At 43.8% G+C, this 22096-nt stretch overlaps 1 protein-coding gene across 4 annotated transcripts in view; it reads right to left on the reverse strand.

Annotated features, from left to right (window-relative positions):
* LEO1 (LEO1 component of Paf1/RNA polymerase II complex) overlaps positions 1 to 8078 on the reverse strand; it is a 31805-nt gene extending 23727 nt beyond the window's left edge. For 2 of the 4 annotated variants that reach the window (XM_017348015.4, XM_002717755.6), the window contains exons 1-2: positions 7996 to 8078; positions 1803 to 2558 (exon numbers count right to left, since the gene is read on the reverse strand). In XM_017348015.4, coding sequence (XP_017203504.3) covers positions 1803 to 2558; positions 7996 to 8053 — 814 coding nt within the window. In that variant the 5' untranslated portion in view covers positions 8054 to 8078. Of the gene's footprint in view, positions 1 to 1802; positions 2559 to 2790; positions 3271 to 7649 lie in introns of all 4 variants that reach the window. The other 2 variants (XM_089310350.1, XM_008268995.5) reach the window with 2 other exon arrangements.
* Positions 8079 to 22096: the final 14018 nt, after the last annotated feature.

Consider the following 22096-nt stretch of genomic DNA (forward strand, 5'->3'; position numbering starts at 1 on the left):
ACAACATGGCCCAGGTACTTGAGTTCCTGCCAGCCATATGGGAGGCCTAGATGGAGTTCCTGGCTACCAGCTTTGGCCTGGTCCAGCCACAGCTTTGTGGCCATCTGGGGAGTGAATCTGCAGACAAGATCTCTGTCTCTCTCACTCTGCCTTCCAAATTAAAAAAACAAACAAACAAACAAACAAAAAAAAAAACAGGATCAACTGTTTTAATATAATCAGCCACTCAGGGAAATCCATGTTACTTGAGGAAGGCTTCAATCTAATTAGTGTGATGTTTATAAAACACAAAAAACCATAATCTCTCATTTTTTAATATTCTACGTGAAGAATGTGGTAACTTGAGCGATTATAAAAAGAAGATGCAGAAGTCAAAGTTTATCTGCACGTTTTCTGCCATCTATAGGGAACATGCTCTACCCCTGCTTGTTCCTGTGGGGCAGGGACGCACGTGGTGGGCCATGGGAGTCCAACAACACCATCCCGAGACCAGTCAGGTCTGTGTGTTCTAAATGTCACGTTCCCCAGGCAATCACCTGTTTAGTATAACTAGCCAGCCACTATAGATTTGCCCCCAGGGAAAGAATTCATTAGGGAGAAATAACTGACTTTCCTTCTTTTTAAAGATTTATTTATTTATTTGAAAGATAGAGTTACAGAGAGGCAGAGTGAGAAAGAGGTCTTCCATCCACTGGTTCACTCGCCAGTTGGCCGCAACGGCCGGAGCTGCACTGATCCAAAACCAGAAGCCAGGAGCTTTCTCCAGGCCTCTCAGGACTTGGGCCATCTTCTACTGCTTTCCCAGGCCATAGCAGAAAGTTGGATTGGAAGTGGAGCAGCTGGGACTTGAACTGGCACCCATATGGGATGCCGGCACTGCACTGGTGGCTCTACCCACTATGCCACAGCATTGGCCCCAAAATAACTGACTTTTTTGAAACAATTTTACAATTCAATTTTTATATATTGATGTGTGATGACTGTGATTTCTTTGAATAAACTCCTTAAAGCCTGATCACCTCAGGATGAATGAATTTTGGATCTCAAAAAGTTGAGCTAGAACATGGTGCTCACAATTCACAGCAGTTACCCAACAAGGACAATTCAATGGTATCCCCCCTCCCCCCGCCCCGCCCAACATACCGGAAACAGAACTAATTCAGTATCTAGCTCCTTCAGCGCCATGCATCTCTAAGACTGTCTTTACATTTTTTGTCTTTGATCTTATCATCAATTAATGAATGGGAGGGGAGACAACGGCAAAAAATAAATGGATCACAAAGATTTAAAAGAAGCAAAATGTAGAATTTGAACAGGCTGACCTAGGGGGAAAGTAGAGAAAAAAACAAGGTAATAAACACAGGAATGGGGGCCAGTGCTGTGGCATAGTAGGGTAAACCTCTGCCAGAGGTGCCAGCATCCCCTATGGGCGCCAGTTCTAGTCCCGGCTGCTCCAATTCCAATCCAGCTCTCTGCTATGGCCTGGGAAGCAGTAGGAGATGGCCCAAGTCCTTGGGCTCCTGCATCCGTGTGGGAGACCCGGAAGAAGCTCCTGGCTCCTGTCTTTGGATCAGCCCAGCTCTGGTCGTTGTGGCACTTTGGGAGTGAATAAGTGGATGGAAGACCTTTCTCTCTGTCTCTCCCTCCCTCTGTTTGTAACTCCACCTCTCAAATAAATAAATAAAATCTTGAAAACCAAAAACAAACAAACAAAAAAGCCACACAGGAATGCAGAAAGCATATGTAGACTACTCACGTCTCCACGCGTTCCACTACACCGCTGGGTTCTCGGAATGTATTACCTGATTTACGGTCCTGCTCCTCCTCCTCATCCGAATGTCTGTGTTCTTCATCTGAGGCCTGTGGCCGCTCCTCATCGGAGTTTTGCATTTTCTCCTCATCGGACATCGGCGGCCGTTCCTCGTCGTCCGAATTCTGCTTCTCGTCTTCGTTATCGGAAGCTGCTGGCCGCTCATCATCGGAGTTAGCCTTTTCCTCCTCAGACAGCTGCTGCCTCTCCTCATCAGACAGCGGGGGCCTCTCCTCGTCGTCTGTGTTCTGCATTTTCTCATCATCGTCGGAATTCTGCAGCTTATCTTCATCGGACCCTTGGGCCCGCTCCTCGTCGTCGGAATTGTGGGTCTTCTCGTCGTCTGACTGGTCACTTTTATCTTCCCTGTCCCATTTTTCATCATCCGAATGTGCTTTTTCAGAACCTTCCGCTTCGGAGTGATGGCTCCCTCCATCAGATCTGTGGCCCTCATCTTCATCATCGTTGGGGGCTTCCGACCCACTGTGCTGATCTACATCGGAGGGTTCGTTGTCTTCGTGGTCAGAACGCTCCGAGGCCTCTGATCTGTTGTCCGACCTTTCCGAGTGGTTATCGCTGCCGCTGTGATGAGAAGCGCCCTCATCCTCACTGTCATCGCCAAACAATTCCTTATTACTTGGTTGTCCCGAGTCGCCCCTTTCATCTTGATCGCTTTCACTCCCAGAGGCGTTGCTGCCAGAAGCAGCGTTCTCTTGATCAGAGTCTGAGTCAGATCCAGAATCAGAATCTACGGGATCAAAGAAATATAGGATAACATCAGTAAAAGAAAAAACAGGCAGAGGAAGGGACTCCCACAGCCCATCCTAATATAAAAACAACAAAGAAACCGCCAAAGGCTGATAGAATCAACTTTCTCAGGACTTCAGAGACTAACCAAAAGTCACAGCAAACAAGGGAAGACTTAGTCAGGACAAACTAGGGGAATCGCAATAAGACAGAACTCTGGTGTTTTATCTTACCCGGTCCCATGCCCCCTACTCCCCGGCTCGAGGGTGCCTTAAAGAGAACATCCGCAGTTCTGGTACACACAGCAACGTAGCACTACTGCAGGGCACAGAAGTGACTTCACCCACAGAGCTGTGGCTGCTGCTTCTGACCCACCTGGCGGCTTCCTGAGGGACTGGCTCATGGGGCTTGCCCTGCGCTCACCTAAGGTGGGACTCTGCCGGTGCTGAGGCAGCTGCTTGCGGGAGGCTCCTCAGTAACTTGAACAGCTGCCTCCGCCGGGACGATATGGTTAGTTCACAGCAAGGGTGAGCCACAGACTAACCCAAAGTTTGGGAGGAAAGACTGCGAAGTGTGACTACAGAACAAGTGGAGAATCTGAAAAAGCTCTCACATACTCCAGAGACGGAAGGGTCACACACAGGCCAAGGCTATGTGCAGGCTCAGAAAAGAACTGAGAAGTCCTAAGCTCTCACTGTGTGCTGACCTCGAGACTGTGCAAGCAGGAAATGGATGGAAAGGCAACGCTGTCAACTGCATGACTGAGTGACGAAAGCATGCTCTAACACACACACACACACACACGCACGCACACAGCTCTGAGGCTTCTAGGCACTTAAGGAGATACCTATCCAATCACTTAGTTGACCACTAAGGTGGCAAAACAGAAACTTCAAGGACCACACAAAGATGAAAGGCTTTACAAAACTAAAACTAGCTCAAGAGAGTCACAAAGGGGCTGGCATTGTGAAACAATGGTTTAAGCTGCTACTTGTGATGCCAGCATTCCATATCAGAGGCCAGTTAAAGTCCCAGCTCTTCTGCTCCCAATCCATCTCCCTGATGGCACAGCTGGGAAGGCAACGGAGAAGGGCCCAAGTGCTTGGAACCCTGCCACCCACGTGGGAGATCAGGATGGAGTTCCTGGCTCCTGGCTTCAGCCCGACCGAGACCGGGCTGTTGTAGACATTTGAGGGGTAAACTGTTGAATGGAAGTTCTCTCAATCTCCCTCTCCCTGTCACTCTATTTTCTAAGATTTATTTATCTATCTGAGAGTTAAAGAGAGAGAGGGAGACAGGGAGAGATCTTCCATCTACTGATGCACTACCCAGATGGCTGCAATGGCCAGGGATGGGCCAGGCTGAAGTCAGGAGCTCCATCAGAGTCTTCCACGTGGTTGGCAGGGGCTCAAACACTTGAGCCACCTTCTGCGGCTTTTCCCAGGCCATTATCAGGTTGCTGGATTGGAAGTGGAACAGCCAGGACACAAATTGATGCCCACATGGGATGCCAATGTCACAGGAGGCAGCATAACCTGCTATGCCACAACGCCAGCTCCTCACTCTGCATTTCAAATAAATAAGTAAACCTTTTTTTTTTTTAAGTCATTAAACAATTACTGCTACAACAAACCACAACAACAGATCTTAGGGAGGAGAAACAATGTGACTTCCTGAGGTAGCATATAATATATAAAATACCTAGTTATCACTGAAAAATTATAAAGCATGTTAAAAAAAAAAAAAAAAAACAAGGAAGTTCGTACATAAGGCTAGAAGCTGTCCCTGAAGAAGGTCAGACAAAAAAAGATGTACTAAGGGCCTGTGCTGTGGCTTAATAAGTTAAGTTTCTGCCTGTAGCATCAGCATCCTTTATGGACGCTGGTTTGTGTCCCGGCTTCTCTTCTGATCCAGCTCCCTGCTGATGGCCTGGGAAAGCAGTGGAGGATGACCCATGTGCTTGGGCTCTTGCACCCATGTGGGAGACCTGGAAGAAACTCCTGGCTCCTGACTTCGGATCTGCCCAGCTTTGGCTGTTGCAGCCATTTGGGGGGGTGAACCAGCAGATGGAAGACCTCTCTGTCTCTCCCTCTTTTTTTGAAACTCTACCTTTCAAATACAATGAATAAATCTTTAAATATCTATCTATACACAGACATATTACCAGATAGAAAATATCACTACAGATAAATATAAAATCGAAAAGAAAATATAGAATACCAAGTAGAGTGACTATAAAGAGATTCAAACCTAAACACATCATTATCAAACTGTCAGACAAAGGAAGGATCCCAAAAGCAGCAAAAGAGAAGCAACTTGTCCAATATAAGCAGTTTCCACGGACAACAGCTGATTTCTCACCAGAGATCATGGCAGCCAGAAGGTAGCCATGGTGTGACGTACTGAGAATCCTGAAAGTCTGTCAACTAACAGTTTGACACCCCACATACTATACTTCAAATAACCAAGGATATTTGAGAAACAAAAAAAATACGCAAGTGGACTTCCTCAAAACAAGTTTTTTTTTTTTTTTTTAAAGATTTATTTATTTATTTAAAAGGCAGAGTTACACAGAGAAGGAAGGAGAGGCAGAGAGATAGAGAGAGGTCTCATGCACTGGTTCACTCCCCATTTGGCTGCAACAGCCAGAGTGGCGCTGCTTTGAAGCCAGGAGCTTCTTCCGGGTCTCCCATGTGGGTGCAGGGTCCCAAGGACTTGAGCCATCTTCTACTGCTTTCCAAGGCCACAGCAGAGAGCTGGATTGGAAGTGGAGCAACCAGGACTTGAACCAGCAGCCCCAAAACAAGGTTTTTACACAATAAACATCATTAAAAAGCAATGGTGCCACATGGGAGATCAGGAGAAGCACCTGGCTCCTGGCTTCTGATCAGCACAGCGCACCGGCCGCAGCAGCCATTGGAGGGTGAACCAACGGCAAAGGAAGACCTTTCTCTCTGTCTCTCTCACTGTCCACTCTGTCAAAAAAAAAAAAAAAAAAAAAAAAAAGCAATGGTGCTTGAGTCTCCACTTCCAATCCACCTCCCTGCTAATGTGTCTTGGCAAAGCAATGGAAAATGGTCCAGGTAACACAGTTCCCTCCTGCCAATGTAGGAAACCCAAATGGAGTTCCAAGCTCCTAGCTTCGGCCTGGACCAGCCCTGGCCACTGTGGCTATTTGGGGAGTGAACCAGCAGATGAAAGATTCTCTCCTCTCACTCTGCCTTTCAAATAAATAAATGAATAAATAAATAAATAAATCTTTTAAAAAGAAAGTGAAAAAACAACCCAAATGATGGAAAATAATATTTGCAAACCATATAGGAGACAGAGGGAGAACACTCCCACTTGCTGGTTCCTCTCCAAATATACCCAACAGCCCAGGGAGAGGAGGGGAGGGGTACAGGAGCTGGAAGCAAGGAACTCGATCCAGGTTACCGACATGGGTGGCAGGAACCCGATTACTTGAGCCATCCTCACTGCCGCCTCACAGGACCTGCACTGGCAGTAAGCCAGTCAGGACTGGAGTCAGGAATCAAACCCAGATCCTCTGATGTGGGATGTTCGTGTCTTAACTGCTAGGCTAGATGCCTGCTCTCGTGGCCTTTCTCAAGACCTAGTGTATTTAAGATACACAATTTTTTTGTGCTGTAGGGTTAAACCTTACTAAAATATTGCTTGTATCCATCAAATGTGCATTAAGCTCATAAATTAGCTGGTGAGGAAGGGAAGACTACTTTTTCATCATATTCCCAACAGCCAGCAGGGTAGCTGGAACGTAACAGGGGATCAATAAATACTTATTGAATGAATGAACAACTTCATGAAAGGGAGTCAGGGCAGGGTTCAGACAGAACTGTGCTTTGAAAGGTAAAAGGGACGTAGACAAGGAAAAACAACAGGGAAACAACAACGAAGGTAGTGGAAGAGGAGTGAGCATACAGTGCTCTCTCCTTCCAGATGCACACTGACGGGAACCTCCTGGATGCCCACCCAGCCACAGCCTTCACACTACAATGTAGTTCCAGGCCTCCACCTAATGCTCCCTTCACTACAAACTACGAAAATACTGAAACCAAACCTCTATCCAGTCAGTGCCTTGGGTGCAGACGCTAGACCCTGTGTGTGAGCTCCTGGTCTCCCACTGTCTCTCAGCTTGCCCTGCTGAGCAATCAACCTCTTACCAAAATTTAGCTCACTGCATTGAGGGAGGGGTGCAGCCAGCCCCCACAAAGGTCCTTGATCACAGGACCCTGAGATCATGTATCAGCGCTACAGATAACATCTGGAAGATGGGTCTTGGGTTTTGCCAGGAACCCCAGGCCCAGAACAAGAAGTTTACACCCCCTGACTGACTGAGGCTCACAGAGCACGGGATCACTGATCAACGCCTGGCCACCAGCGCTGCAGACCAACCAGGGACCTGCACTCAAGCTTGACCCTCACCTCTCAACTCCAGCTTCAATCTGTACCACCTTTACCCCCACCCTTCAAGGAGGCCCAGCTCCTTGCTCTGTGCTTTGCAAGTGAATACCTACTTTCTTCCACCACTCCAAGTAGACCCGGGTTTTGGAAGGTTCTACAACAAAACAGTAGTTGCACAAAATGGAGGAGAAAATTTGGTAAAGGAAAAACCACAACAATACCCTTTGTTAAAGACGGCTACTTTGAGCCTGTAGGGCTGCAAAAATTTGGTTTTGCGGGCGTTTTTCAACTTCAAATAACTCCTATTCATATCTCAAACTCAAACATCCATAGTCTCTGTGCCAGAAACACTTGACGCACCATAAACACACATCCATGCATTCATTTCATCAACACATCCCGCACCACTCCTCCTCCCACACGAGCCCCATAAGCTCTCCAACCTAATACCGCAGACTCCAGAACCCTGGAGTGTCTGCACTGGCGCTCACGGGACACAATGTCTCCAGTGCAAAGCGCTGGTGAGTAGCTCCATCCCCGTATGCTGCTCAGACTCCGCATCCAGACATCTCGAGCTGCCGGCCAGCGCCAGGCTCCGGCGTCGTTAACAGAGCATTCCGAGCCCCTCTGTAAATCACCCACCCCGTCCCCACGGTCCTGAACACCTCACCCCATTCATTCACAAACAGCCCTTGTTCTGCACCGCAGGACAGCAGGACCCCAAGGTTCCGGGCTGCGCAGGCTGGCCCGCGCCCCCACCTTGCCCCGCGCCCTTTTGCTCTCCGTGCTCCCAGGCAGGCACCGCATGCTCCACGGTCACCCAGAACCGCAAGGCACAGACTCTTGCGTGTGTCTGCCTAGACCAGCCCGCCCGCCAGGGGAGGGTGGCACCTCCGGGAGTGCAGGGGGCGCTGGGGCAGGAGCAGAGGAAGCACCACCTCTCGCCCGCGGACCGGAACCGGACGCCAGGCCGGGCCCCGCCGCGCACCCCGCCTGCCGATCGTGGCCCACCCCACCTTTACGCTCCGCATCGCTGTCGGCGTCACTCCCGAACAGATCCTCCATATCCGCCATTGCCGCTCACGTCCGCTGCAGCCTCGGCTGGGGGCGGCCCCACGCCGTTCTTTACGGCACGGAACTAACGAAACGCGACAGTGTCGCAAAGATATGCTTAAAAGACTCCTTTCCCTCTATGACCTAGTTTCCGCGTCCACACGGTTGGGTGGCGCGGTTCCTCCGTCGGGGTCTGTTCTCACGGGGTGGGCGTGCCCGCGGAGCGGGCGGTGCTTTGGGGAAAGACCCCCGGGCCATCCGGAATCAGGCCCAAAGTCCTTTGTTTCCCAGACCTCTTCTCACCCTCTTAAATATTGTGGAGAATTCCAAAGAACTTTTGTTTTAGATGGTTTATACCCATGGCTACTTACCGTATTAGTATTTAAAGCAGACATTTTAAAAGTGCTAAACTCGTTTCAAGATAATAAACGTTAAATAGTGGGTTTGGGGTAAGTTTTAAATGACTTCTTTTCTAAAGTTTTAGACGACTGGAATGGTTTTAAAGTTTTGAAGAAATCTTTAATATCCAGCATAAAATACACAGCTGAATTATTTCTGCTTCTAAGTCAGTTGCTTAGAAATGTTTTGGTGGTAGCAGATGAAGAAAATCCGAGTTTAGCTAGAGAGGTAGTAATTGGCAAGGGGCGACTTTCTGAGATGCCCCGAAACGGGCTTCGTGGGACCACACTTGATGACTGCAGCTTTAGAAGAGCTTCGCAAGAGCCATAGCTTGTTCCTTTGCAGCTCTGTTTACGTATAACGCTATGGTTTGAACTCACACAGGATTTGAAACCTCATGTCATAGGTGAACGATACTAAAAGGGTGGAAACGTGGAAACAAAGCAATCACAGCTTTCAGAAGCGGGACCTTAGAGGTAGTTGGATTGGACTGGACATGAAGGTGAAGCCCCCGCGAATAAGTCCTGGTGGCTGTGTTACACGCCGGTGCACGGAGTCACACGCGCCTTCTTGCCGGTGAAGCTCTGCGCTGCTCCGTCAGTGCCCGGAAGAGCACCAGCACCGGAGTGCGAACCAGTGACGCCTGCCAGATGCTGGATTTGAACCTGCGGAACTGTGAGCATTTTATTACACCTGTACTGTTTTGTGAAATTCGTTTTCTTGGGTATTTTGTCAGTGATGGAAAGCACACCAAAACACATGATATTGAAACAAATATTTCACAGAACACTATTTTCTTTTCCTACTGAGTTTTCCTATTACCCTATTTCAGTTTTGGTTTCTTTCTTTCTTTTTCTTTTTCTTTTTTTTTTTTTTTTTTTAGAATTTATTTATTTGAGAGGTAGAGTTACAGAGAGTGAGAGGAAGAGACAGAGAGAGAGGTCTTCCTTCCCCTGGTTCACTCTCCATGGCCACAACAGCCAGAGCTGCACTGATCTGAAGCCAGGAGCCAGGAGCTTCTTCTGGGTCTCCCATGTGGGTGTAGGGGCCCAAGGACTTGGACCATCCTCCACTGCTTTCCCAGGCCATAGCAGAGAGCTGGATTAGAAGAGGAGCACCCAGGACTAGAACCGGCATCCATATGGGATGCCGGCGCCACAGGCAGAGGATTAACCTACTGCCCCACAGCGCCGGCCCCTCAGCTTTGGTTTCCTAAAAATGTTGGCAGGCAGTACAACCCAGTATGTTGCTTTCATGATTTTCTAACAGATTGTAACCTGCAAGTAGAAAAATGTTTTTCAGAAGGTTCCACTGGATTTTTTGTTTTGCAAAGAAAATTTTGATGTTGCTGCAGTAAGGCATTATAAAGTCAGACAGTAAAAAAATTCTCATGGTCAGTGCTACACAAACCCCCTTACTTTGCAAAGGCTCCAAGAAATAAAGTGGTTTGCACAGATTAAAGAACCAGGTCTCTAGGAAAAACTCATTCATTTTTAGTCTTTAAAATGTATCCCTTGTGTTAAGTTACTGCCTGATTAGGCTACTATGTAGGTTTTGGTCTTGGCAAGCAACAATGAATTTTTAATTTGGGGATTATGAGATATATTTTTGCTGCAAATAGGAGTGCCTGACAGGGTTCAAATGGGTAAGTATTAAGGTGTGGAACAGGTTATATTATCATTAATCCTAAAATTGCTATGTAAAAAGTGATGATGTAAGAGGATACATACAGATCACCTTAAATCTAACTGGAATACTGGAAAAGCAATTTGTTAGTGATTCAGTTTTTGTTGATTTGTTTAAAGTACTCTCCTTGAAAAGTGTGTTGATTAAATTGTGATAAATTGGATTACAACAAAGCCTGCTGAATAATCATGCCCATATCCTTGACTAGCAGAATCAATGTGTTTTTTTCCCATCGGAATAGTGCAAAACAAATAACTTCTGACTGCTTGATAGATTGATTGGTTTTGTTTTTGCTGGACTTTATGTTGATCATTGCTCTTCTCCTGGCTGTCTTTGTTCACACAGAATAGAATACATGAGATGGGGTACAGCTAAGTCCATCACAGTCATTCTCCAGTAGTTCTTGCCTGAAACATAGCTTGAGTTACACCCAAATCAATATAATTGAAGTTCAGGGTACTAAAACAATCACGTTTACTCCCAGAGACAGTCTCATCCTGTTTGGATTGTTTGATTCAATTTTGAATGATAAAATAAACCCTCCATTTGTTCCAGGAATGGAGAGGTTCATCCGTTTGGTATATAAATAACTAAAACAACCCTAGAGTAACTTTACTTTGTTTCCCTATTTTTGAAAAGTTGTCCCTTTTGTCTCATGTTGTAATTCATGAGGTGAAGGTAGAGCCTCAGAGTACCATGATGACCCCAATAAAAGAACAAAGATTCAACTAGGTTGGTTACATAATACAGTCAGTATATCATTACAAATATTTTTACAAGGTAATAGAAGCCTTTTGGAATGTATAAAAGATAAGCCTACATCAAGTCACAAAACAGGAATATGTGTTTGATTTCTATATCATCTTAAAGACTTAGAGAAAAAACAACAGTTTGATTAAACAAAATGTATTAACTGAAAATTCATTCCATTTATGGTAAATTGCCACTCCACAGAAGGATCGTGTGGCTTTTCTGAAAGTACTTTGTGGCAAGAGTGGCTTTTGGAAGGGAACAGGTTGAGCTAAACTGAAGAGAGGAAGAGAGGAACCCTGCAGTTTCTGTCTAGAGCAGTAAGAAAACACTGTGGCAGCTCATTTCTTGGAAAACACAGGACATTCCCTCACAGTCTGTCTTTATTAGATTCCTTGGTGAATTGGGTCCTTGCAATGGCTGATGAAGGGATATGAAATGGTGGCAAACATAGTTTTTCATATGAAAGATTTGGGGAGAAATGAGATTCTAAAACATCTGAAGAATTTTTCAGTTTTAGAAGGAAATTATAGTTTTATTTATTTATTTATTTTTTGACAGGCAGAGTGGACAGTGAGAGAGAGAGAGAGACAGAGAGAAAGATCTTCCTTTGCCGTTGGTTCACCCTCCAATGGCCGCTGCGGACGGCGCACTGCACTGATCTGATGGCAGGAGCCAGGTGCTTCTCCTGGTCTCCCATGCGGGTGCAGGGCCCAAGCACTTGGTCCATCCTCCACTGCACTCCCTGGCCACAGCAGAGAGCTGGCCTGGAAGAGGGGCAACCGGGACAGAATCCGGCGCCCCAACCGGGACTAGAACCCGGTATGCCGGCGCCGCTAGGTGGAGGATTAGCCTAGTGAGCCGCAGCGCCGGCCCATTCTTTATTTTTTTAAGATTCATTTATTTATTTGAAATCAGAGTTACACAGGGAGAAGGAAAGGCAGAGAGAGAAAGAGAGAGAGAGAGAGAGAGAGAGAGAGAGAGAGAGGTCTTCCATCTGCTGGTTCACTCCCCAGTTGGCCACAACAGCCAGAGCTGTGCCAATCCAAAGCTAGGAGCCAGGTGCTTCTTTCAGGTCTCCCACATGGGTGCAGGAGCCCAATGACTTAGGCCATCTTCTACTGTTTTCCCAGGCCATAGCAGAGAGCTTGGTCAGAAGTGGAGCAGCTAGGTCTCAAACCGGTGACAGTATGGGATGCTGGCATTGCAGGAAGCGGCTTACCTGCTACACCGCAGTGCCAGCCCCAAGAGAACTTTTCTTGAGATGATTCAAGGTAGATTGATGAAGTAATGGGAGGAAACCCAGTAATTGAGAAGTAAAATTGAGTAGAACCTAAAATTCAACCAGGCTTATTAGAGCAATTCCCTAATTCACATGAAACTTGAGGATAAAAAGAATATGCTAAAGGATTCTAGAGAGAAAACTCAGCTGACTTAAGAAAGATCTGGAATTACAATCACATTAGATTTCTCAACAGTTATTCTGGAAACTAGAAAACCATGGGTAATTACTTTCAAAATCTCAAAGGGAAAGGATCCATCCTAGATTTCTTTGGACACCTGCTGTGGACCTGCAGTTTCAGCTTTTGCCTTGTTTTGAAAGCAACCTCAATGAGAGACTCCTAGTCACAGTAGCCAGCTAACCCTTTCCTCAATTTTGTTTCACAGAACCCAGGAAATCATAAATGTTGTAGCTTAATACCATTGTGTTTGGAGACACTTTGTTACATAGCAGTAGTAACCTAAATAGTTAGTTGCTCAAAAATTGTACAGTCTATGTATTGTGGTTTCACCAAAATGGAAGACCAAACCAAGAAAGAGAACACCTATTGAGGCAGGAAACCCAGCAGTGGAAAGAGGCAAAAGGAATTCCTAGGGTGTGTGAACCTGCAGGCCTGAAGGGCTGCTGGTCCAGATGGAACAAGAGGACAGAAGTTTCCAAGAGAGAACAGACTGAGAAGGAAAACAAGCTGATGGAATACCTGCCACATTCAGCCATCCTATAAAGATTTGAGAGTCTTCCTGATCCCAGAAGTATTTTAGGGACTGAAGATACAATGGAGCACAAAATACACTGAATGTGAGTGTCTGTTCCTAGAAGCTTGCATTTTGATGGAGATGACATACAGGAACTAATTTATAAATATTATACTTTTGGGGCCAGCGCTGTGGCACAGTGGGTTGAAGCCCTTGCCTGAAGCACCGGCATCCCATATGGGCACCGGTTCTAGTCCCGGCTTCTTTTCTTCCAATCCAGCTCTCTGCTGTGGCCTGGAAAAGCAGTGGAAGGTGGCTCAAGTGCTTGAGCCCCTGAGCCCACGTGAGAGACCTGGAAGAAGCTCCTGGCTCCTGGCTTCGGATCAGCGCAGCGCTGGCTGTGGCAGCCATTTGGGGAGTGAACCAGCGGGTGGAAGACCTCTCTCTATGCCTTTACCTCTCTCTGTTACTCTTTCAAATAAATAAAAATAAAATATTTAAAAAATAAATATATACTCAGTTTTATAAATTTATATCTAATGTATTTGAATATTTAAAATAATTTTTTCAGTTATTGGTAAGTAAAAAAATTGTAACTGACACTTTAAAACTAAGCCAACAGAAAACCAAGATAATTATTAACTTTAAGAAAAACATTATGAATAAAAGCGGTACATTATGTGGTTTAGCTGGTGATAACAACAGATAACACAGATGATAATACATTGTGCCAGGCACTGTTGTAAGTGCATTTTCTATAGAAGCCCATAGCTCTTTTCCCAAAGCCTCAGAGCCATATGTATTCCAAACTTCACATTCCCCACCCCTCCAGATTTGGAAAGATAATAAATACATTGCCTAAACTATTATTTACTCCATCCAGTGAAGTCTGAGTAGCATCCTATAATCAAAATAAAATTCCTATGCTAAAGTGTGTGCAAATTCAAACTAAAACAAAACTTTAAAAAGCTTAGGTCAGTTAGGTTCCTTCTCTGACAGTCAAAGAATTAATGAAAAGAACTTTCCATTTCAGAGTTTCTTGGGTTTCAGAATTGTGGATAAGGGATTGCGGACCAGAATTGATTTGTTCAATTTTTACAACAACCCTATAAGATAAATTGTGCTATCCTATTTTTTTATTTTTTTGGCAGGCACAGTTAGACAGAGAGAGAGAGAGAGAGAGAGAGAGAGAGAGAGAGAAAGGTCTTCCTTTTTCCGTTGGTTCACCCCCCAAGTGGCCGCTATGGCCAGCACACTTCGTGGATCCGAAGCCAGGAGCCAGGTGCTTCCTCCTGGTCTCCCATGCGGGTGCAGGGCCCAAGCACTTGGGCCACCCTCCACTGCACTCCCGGGCCACAGCAGAGAGCTGGCCTGGAAGAGGGGCAACCAGGTGCCCCGACCGGGACTAGAACCCGGGGTGCCGGCACCTCAGGCGGAGGATTAGCCTAGTGAACTGTGGCGCCGGCCTGAAATTTGTATTCTTTAAAAAATAAATTTAAAAAAGATTTTGTGTCTAAGATATAAAATATTCTTATGTGGGTACAGATGGAAAATTGTGAATAGTATGTATAAAGCTATCATTAAAATGTAAATACCCAAGGAGAGCAGGTAATGGAGAGTCTTGTTATCCTTCATTCAACTCTGCTTTGCCTACTCCTTTGATATCTAGGACTTTATAAAAGTTTTCAAAGTCTGAAAAAAAGTAAATCTTGGGTGATTAGGCTGATAAATGAAAATGCTTTTTATTTCTGTAGTCCACAGTAAGAAATGCATAATGCACCATAAACTGGGGATCATATCACTTGCCTCAAATGCTGTTTTTGTATGTAGGAGCTCTGCTTACCCTGTTGGAATGTAAAGCTATTTGAATGTAAAGCTGATTACCCCATGCAACAGTTTTCAGTGTATCCAGAAAAAAGAGAATTATATTTAAGCTATTTTCCAGAATGATAGCAAACCTTTTCCAAAACCTCTTTCTTCTCACCACTACTAATCTCACTCACATTTTTTTTTAAAGATTTATTTATTTATTTGAAAGGCAGAGTTACAGAGAGGCAGAGAGAGAGAGAGAGAGAGAGAGAGAGAGAGAGAGAGAGGTCTTCCATCTGCTAGTTCACTCCCCAAATATCGCAATGGTTAGAGCTGGGCCAATCTGAAGTTAGGAGCCAGGAGTTTTTTCCTGTGCAGGGGCCCATGGACGTGGGCCATCCGCTGCCTTCCCAGGCCATAGCAGAGAGGTGGATTGGAAATGGAGCAGCTGGGACTCGAGCCAGCACCCATCTGGGATGCCAGTGCTGCACCACAGCGCCGGCCCCTCTATCTTTTATAAGATTCAAAGCATCAGTGCCAAAGCTCTAGTACATAATTGTCTCTTCCTTATGCAAAATGAGAGTTTGGTCAAATATGGAGCTTGAAAAGCTTCCAGTATGCTTGCCAGGAACATCAGTATTTATGTAGAGAAAAAAGAAGAGGAAAAACGTAATGAGTCAGAAATTATTTCTCAGGGTGGAAGCAGAGTTTATATTTTTGAAACCTTTCCTCTTGAATGTGGGGTTGGACTCAAGGACCGGCTTCCTTGAGTAGGTAGTGTTTAGGTTCCTTCCTGAAACTTAAGGGTTACCAGGGAGCTTTGTCCTTAAAAGACCCAGGCAGCAGGCAGGCTGAGGTCAGCGCACTCACTGCGGAAGAGCAGGAACCATAACCACTAGGGGAAGGACTCAGAAGCAACAAAGAAGGGGGTGGGGCTCTAAGCCTGGTGGCAGCGGAATAAATAAAGTAATATTCAGCTAGGATTCCAAGAAACTGAAAATGAGAAGCATAGGGAGGAGGGAAAAGAAGGAAAAAAGGAGACGAAAGGAAGAAACATCCACAAGAGAAGAGGAAGGAAGAAAATGTTAAGCACATCATAAAATGATACCGGGGTGGGGGGGATTGAAACAAAGATGGGAAAACACCCCAACAGCATTGCCAAAGAGACAGAGAAAGAAGACTGCCCTGCCAACCGATATTTTTACAAATAAAAAGGAACCACTAAAAGCGAGGCAGTTTAAACAGAAAACACAGCTGGCAATTTCACTTCACAGTAAAAAAGACTCTGATTAAATCCTCACTGGATTTCCTTATTCAGCTGGCTGTTGTCTCCAGCCGAATCGTGTGAGAACACAGCATAAATGCAGATACCATCTCACCACAGGGTGGGAACCCCTGGTGTACAGGCTGTATTTGGCCCTTGGCAAGCTTTATCTCACCCAGGGAGGGATTACCAAAAGGAGTGACTGCTGAATTTCCTGCTTGCTATTGCAAAAACCATTGCAGTATTCAAATCCGTAACAGTAATATGGCAGCAGACCACAAGATGGTGATGGTATGCTCTGATGATACCTCGATCTGCAAAATGAGGTAAAATGCACCCACAGACACCTCTACCAATTTCTCATCAGCAAGAAACTGTGATGTGTGTGGGGAGGAAGGGAAGTGGGAAGGAGAGGAGATGTGAGGAACATTGTGTGTGCAGCAATCAAAACACTTTAGGTAACAGAATGTAGCAGTGTTCATCCATTTGGTTTCTCTTTTTCCCCCAATTAAAAAGAACAAAGCAGCATTTTTAGGAGTAAATATTTATCAGCTATAAGCACTCAACTGATACTTTTAAATAAAGTGTTAATGTTTGAGGAAAATATTTTTTCTTAGGCTTTGTAAAATGGGAAATTTCCCCAAAAAGTCTGGTGAAGGTCTTGTTTCGCTGACTGCTGTTGATTTCCTGTCATTAAGGAAATGCCAAGGTTAATTCCTTGCCTTACATGGGTGTGACATTTCAGGTTAATAATGACTCATATGGTGAGTTTAACTTCCAAATGTGCAGATATTGATGTACACATTTTTTAAACTGCTACTTAGCACAGAACCAAAATTTGGTTGGAGGGAGAGGGTAGAATCCTGAGCCCAAAATACCAAGAAAGAGTAACTGTAGGGAAAACATCCTAAAGAGGATTCTTGACCCACAAGTCTTTATTTGTAAAAACTATTAAATACCATTAAAAGCATGTGGGGTTTTTTGTTAGCATCAAGTAAATTATTAAAAAAAAACCAATATGCTGTAAATATTGACCTGAAGTTGATAATGTATATCAAAATGTCATAAAAATATCCTTACCTTGAACTCTTTAAATGCATATCAAAGGATTTATCTTCAGAGTGTGCATTGATTCTAGTGGGTTTAGCCTATGTCCCACATTGGAGTGCTGGGTTTGATTCCTGAGAGCTTCCTGACTCTAGCTTCCTCCTAATACATTTCTCCCTGGGCAGTGGTGAAGGCTCAGGTAATTTTGTGCCACTCACATGAGAAACCTGGAATTTAGTTCCCAGCTCCTGGTTTCAGCCTGGCTGGGTCCCTGGCCTTGCAGGCCTTTGGGGAATGAACCAGCAGATGGGAGTGCTTGTTCTTTCTCTCTCTATCAAAAAAAAATTTTTTTAAAGAATATCTTAGGAAAATAAGAGACTCACATGAAGATACACAAAAGTGTTTATTACAATACTATTAAAGTAATGAAAATATTGGAGGCATCATGGTAAGGAATTAACCAAATGATAAGACATCCATAAACTGAAATAGTAAGCAATCATTTAAATTATGTTTTGCAGGACATTTTCATATACTTGAGATGGGAGTATAAACTTTTCAAAGGACAATTAGGTATTGTCTGTCTAAACTGTAAATGGCTAAAGATTTCTTTTAAACTTGAATGTGAGACAGGTCTCCCATTCACTGGTCCACTCCCCAAAGGCCCACAGCTGTCATGGCTGGCCAGGCACTGGGAACTCAATCCAGGCCTCCCAGGTGGGTGTCAGAGACCTAAGTATTTGAGCCATCACCTGCTACCTCCCATGGTGCACATGAGCAGAAAGTTGGAATCAGGAGCTGAGATTGGACTCCAACCCAGGTGTTCCAATATGAGATCTGACCTCTTTTTTTTTTTTAAGATTTATTTATTTATTTGAAATTCAGAGTTACACAGAGGGGGGGGGAGAGAGAGAGAGAGAGAGAGAGAGAGGTCTTTGATCCGATGGATCACTCTCCAATTGGCCACAACAGCCGGAACTGCGCTGATCTGAAGCCAGGAGCTTCTTCCAGGTCTCCCGCGCGGGTGCAGGGGCCCAAGCACTTGGGCCATCTTCTATTGTTTTGCCAGGCCATAGCAGAGAGCTGGATTGGAAGTGGAGCAGCTGGGTCTTGAATCAGCGCCTATATGTGATGCCGGCACTTCAGGCCAGGGCTTTAACCCACTGTGCCACAGCACCGGCCCCGAGATGTGAACCTCTTAAAACCAGCATCTTAACTGGTAGGCCAGATGCCCACCCCTATTTCTACATGGAGAAATTTATCCTGAGAAAATATGTGACAAATATACAAAATGTTCACTGAAACTTTATTTTAAAATAACCATAAATTAGAAGCAAAATACCCATCAATGGAGAGTGGCTCAAATAAATTATAGTGGAGTCAGGGGAATACTAAGTAACAATTAAAAGTCTCAGGTAGATGAATATGTATTGAAGAGAAAAGCATTTCACATTGTTGAGTCACCAAAGCCAGTTAGAAAATGGTATCTTTTTGGTGTTTTTGTAAACAAATATTTAAATATGCAGAAAATGTCTAGAAAGTTGTGTGCAGTGATGTGCTAATGTTTAACTGTCAGCTCTTCAGGGGGAAAAAGCTCTTATATGTGGTGTTTGCCAATTTTGTGATGTAAATATTCCTGCTGTGGCCAGTTTCAGGCTGTTGATGTATAGCTATTGAACATAGGCACGGGAAGAAATGCGCAGTCAGCTTGAATGAGCCCATTCGAGTGGGCTCCTACACACCCCCGTCTCTGGGAAGTCAGATGATGGGAAGACTTTCATATTCCACCTTATATATTTCTGGAGCTCTTTTTTTGTAATGAAGTTGTATCACTGTTAAAGTCAATACAAAGAATAAAACATAAAATGAGAATTTGAAAAAAAAAACTTTAAAAACAAAGAATATTTAAAGACATGGTAAGATGCTTACACATCACATTGTCAAGTGAAACTGTATGTCACAAAGCAGTCCCTTATATTACCCCAATTGCATTTTGAAAAAAGTATACACACACACACACACACGGATATATATGGATATACGTTGCATCAGGAAACTATCCAAAAGGAGTTAAGCCAAAATGCACATGGTGGTTACAGCTGAGTCATGGAATTCTGTGTGATTTTGGTTTCTGTTTTGCTTTTCAATATCTGGCATGTTTTCTGCAAATGTATTTTAATTATGTAATGCTTTTATAATCAGAAAAGACATCCTTATATGTGAAATACTGTCTTAGCCATGTTGTCACTGCTTAGAAAGTGATTTCTTCCCTTTTGGACTACAATTATTACAGTCAGAGAATGTGAACACCTTAAATGCAGAGGAGTGGAATCTTTTATTTCTTCATAGTAAAAGGAGAAATTAATGTTTATTTGGTGTAAAATCTTAAAATAATAATAAAAATGAATGTCCTAGTTCCTGATGCACTACTATTGCCATACTCCCTCCTTTAATTTTTGCCCATGTTATTGCAACAGCCTTTTTTTTCACTGTTTCCATTTCTCTCCTTGCAGCAGTCCATAATGTAATTGGAAAGGATTAGGAAGATTACATGCATGTTGCAGAAAAATTAATCTCTGTAAAATATAGCTTCCCTTTTCATTTTGCTGAAAAGTTTTTAATGGGAGATTGCAAAAGGAGTTTACAACATGACCCCACTTACATAGTAATTATATAAACATCATTTTATATATATAGAAAAAATTTTTGGATGAATATATTCCAAATTGTCAGCAAAGCTTTTCTCTGGAAGTTGTGGGATTATAAGGGGATTTCATGTCCCAATTTTTATGTTTCTAAATGTTTTAAGAAAAGCCTAAATTACTTTAATAATACAAAATGAAATTGAGTAGGGATTCTTTACCAAATTCTCACTGCCCAGAGAATGAAATTTAAACTTCTCTCTTTTTATTCAAATATATACCTTTAAATCCTACCGAAAATCAATCAAACCCACTTAGTCTACTGCAGCTCCCCCATAGAGATCACCATAGAGAAACAAGAAGAAAATGAAGGATAGAATAGTATAGAGAGAGACACATGTGCAAAAGAAGGGAAGCAGTAAAATGAAAGCACAGAAGCGTTTGAGAACTAAGATGCTGTATTAGTTTCTGGTGGCAGCTGTAGCAAATCTGCACCAATTTGTTGGCCTAAAAACAACAGAAATTTGTTCTTTCACAGTCCTAGAGGCCAGAAGTTCATCAGCTTCAGCTTAACTGAAGTAAAGGTGTCAGCAGGGCTAGGATCCTTCTTGAGACTCTAGAGACATTCCATTCCTTGTCTCTCAACTTTAGATAGCTGCCAGCACATCTTGGCTTGTGGCCACATCACTCAAGCCTCTATGTCTGTGGTCACATTGCTTTGTCCTCTCTGTGTATCACACTTCTCTTGCCTCCCTTTTCTAATAATATATGCCATTGCTTTGGGGCTCATCAGCTAACCCAAGATGATTAATTCATCTCAATCCTTAATTTGATTTCTGTAATATCCTTTCTGGCCAAATAACATTCACTGATTCCAGGGATTAGGACATAGACATTTTATTTTACTCCTATGAGTAGGAGTTTCTGTTAGTACACAGGAAACATCTTCACGGTCCCCAGCCCTCCTTTCCCTGCTAAGTTCTTCCCATTTCAAGGCATGAGATATAAAGAGGAACTTAAAATTCTTTTAATTGCTAACTCCAATACTGTGGTTGGAAATGTCAATCAGGCCACTAGGGACAAACAGAACTCTAAAAGCAGTAGGATCAAGCATAATACCATAAGCTCATGTTTTTGGCTACTGAACACAGCAAGATTAATAGGGAGTGACAGTGGGAAGTGAAGCACTCTAAGACTATTGTGTTGAAATCGTTGACTGCACATCTATAGCATCTACTGTGTGCTTTTAGTCCAAGAACAGTGAAAAGGATACAAATGGGAAGACACTTCCCAGTCAGAGTTTACAATCTAGATTGCTCTGGCACTGAAGAGTTAAATGGAAGGAAAACATACAACAGAGTAGCCTAGATTTTCAGTAATGCCCTACTTTTCAACAGATTATATGAATCCAGGCTAAGATGACACAAAAGAAGCAGATCGGTCTCCTATTGTCCTTATGTAATTCCTGCGGGGAGTGAGGAACTGGGGCTGTCTCTCCACAGGTGAAAATACAATTTTATTCAATATTCAAAATAATGCACATATTCTAGGGAAAATGAAAACTGGCAATATTTCATGACTCTCAAAGTTAGAATGGTTCCCATTTGGGAAGGATAAAAATGTAGGCTTACATAGACAAATATGTATGTGCCTTGAGAATAGGTTTTAGCCCTTGGTATACTAATATAACCCACTGCATGGTGTTGGAGAAGTGACAAGCATGTTTTCCTGTCCTTTAGATGAGAAAAGTAAGTATCTTTTGTCTTCTGTGAGGTAGAAAATGCAGGTCTCAGGTCAGAAAGGACTACTAAGAAGCTAAATTGTTTTGAAGAGTGTACCACATAAAGAAAAATTAGGGGTCAGTGTTTGGCCTTGCAGCTCCTGCTGATGCAGACCATGGGAGGCAGCAGTAATGGGAGTGAACCAATGGATGGAATCTCTGTCTCTTTCTGCCTTTCATATAAATACATACACCTTTTAAAATTAATGTAAAATATATACAAGCCTTTATGTTTCAATTCAAACATTTTTGGAGCTTCTGCTATGTGCAAGACCTTGAGGGAGTGAAGAAATGAAAAAAAGTGGCACCTGTCTCCAGAGAACTAGGTTTCAGTTTCCTAGGAATGGTAATTAGAGTAGGCCAGAAAAAGATACATGTCTTAGATGCATACAGATTCTGTTGGAGGTCCAGAGTTGGGGGAGTTGGCAAAGATTTGAGAGGGGAGATAGCATGTGAAGTGTACCTAGAAAGGTATTTAGAGCTTTGACCTTGGACGTGCAGTTGGAGGTTGGACAAGGTAGAAGAATCAGCATAAATTAAGGTGCAGAGATAGAATAGCAGTGGCACATTTGAGGAAAAGTGAATAATTCATTCTTTCTGAGATCTGTGCAGCTTTAGGGCATTTGAAGTGTCTTCCTATGGGGAGAGGAGACACTGAGGTTCCATTTAAAGGAATGCAGAAAGGTTAACAAACGTTCTGACTGGAAGAG

Source organism: Oryctolagus cuniculus, chromosome 12 (assembly GCF_051225735.1).
Source record: "Oryctolagus cuniculus isolate XC-2025 breed Fujian yellow rabbit chromosome 12, ASM5122573v1, whole genome shotgun sequence".
Lineage (NCBI taxonomy): Eukaryota > Metazoa > Chordata > Mammalia > Lagomorpha > Leporidae > Oryctolagus > Oryctolagus cuniculus.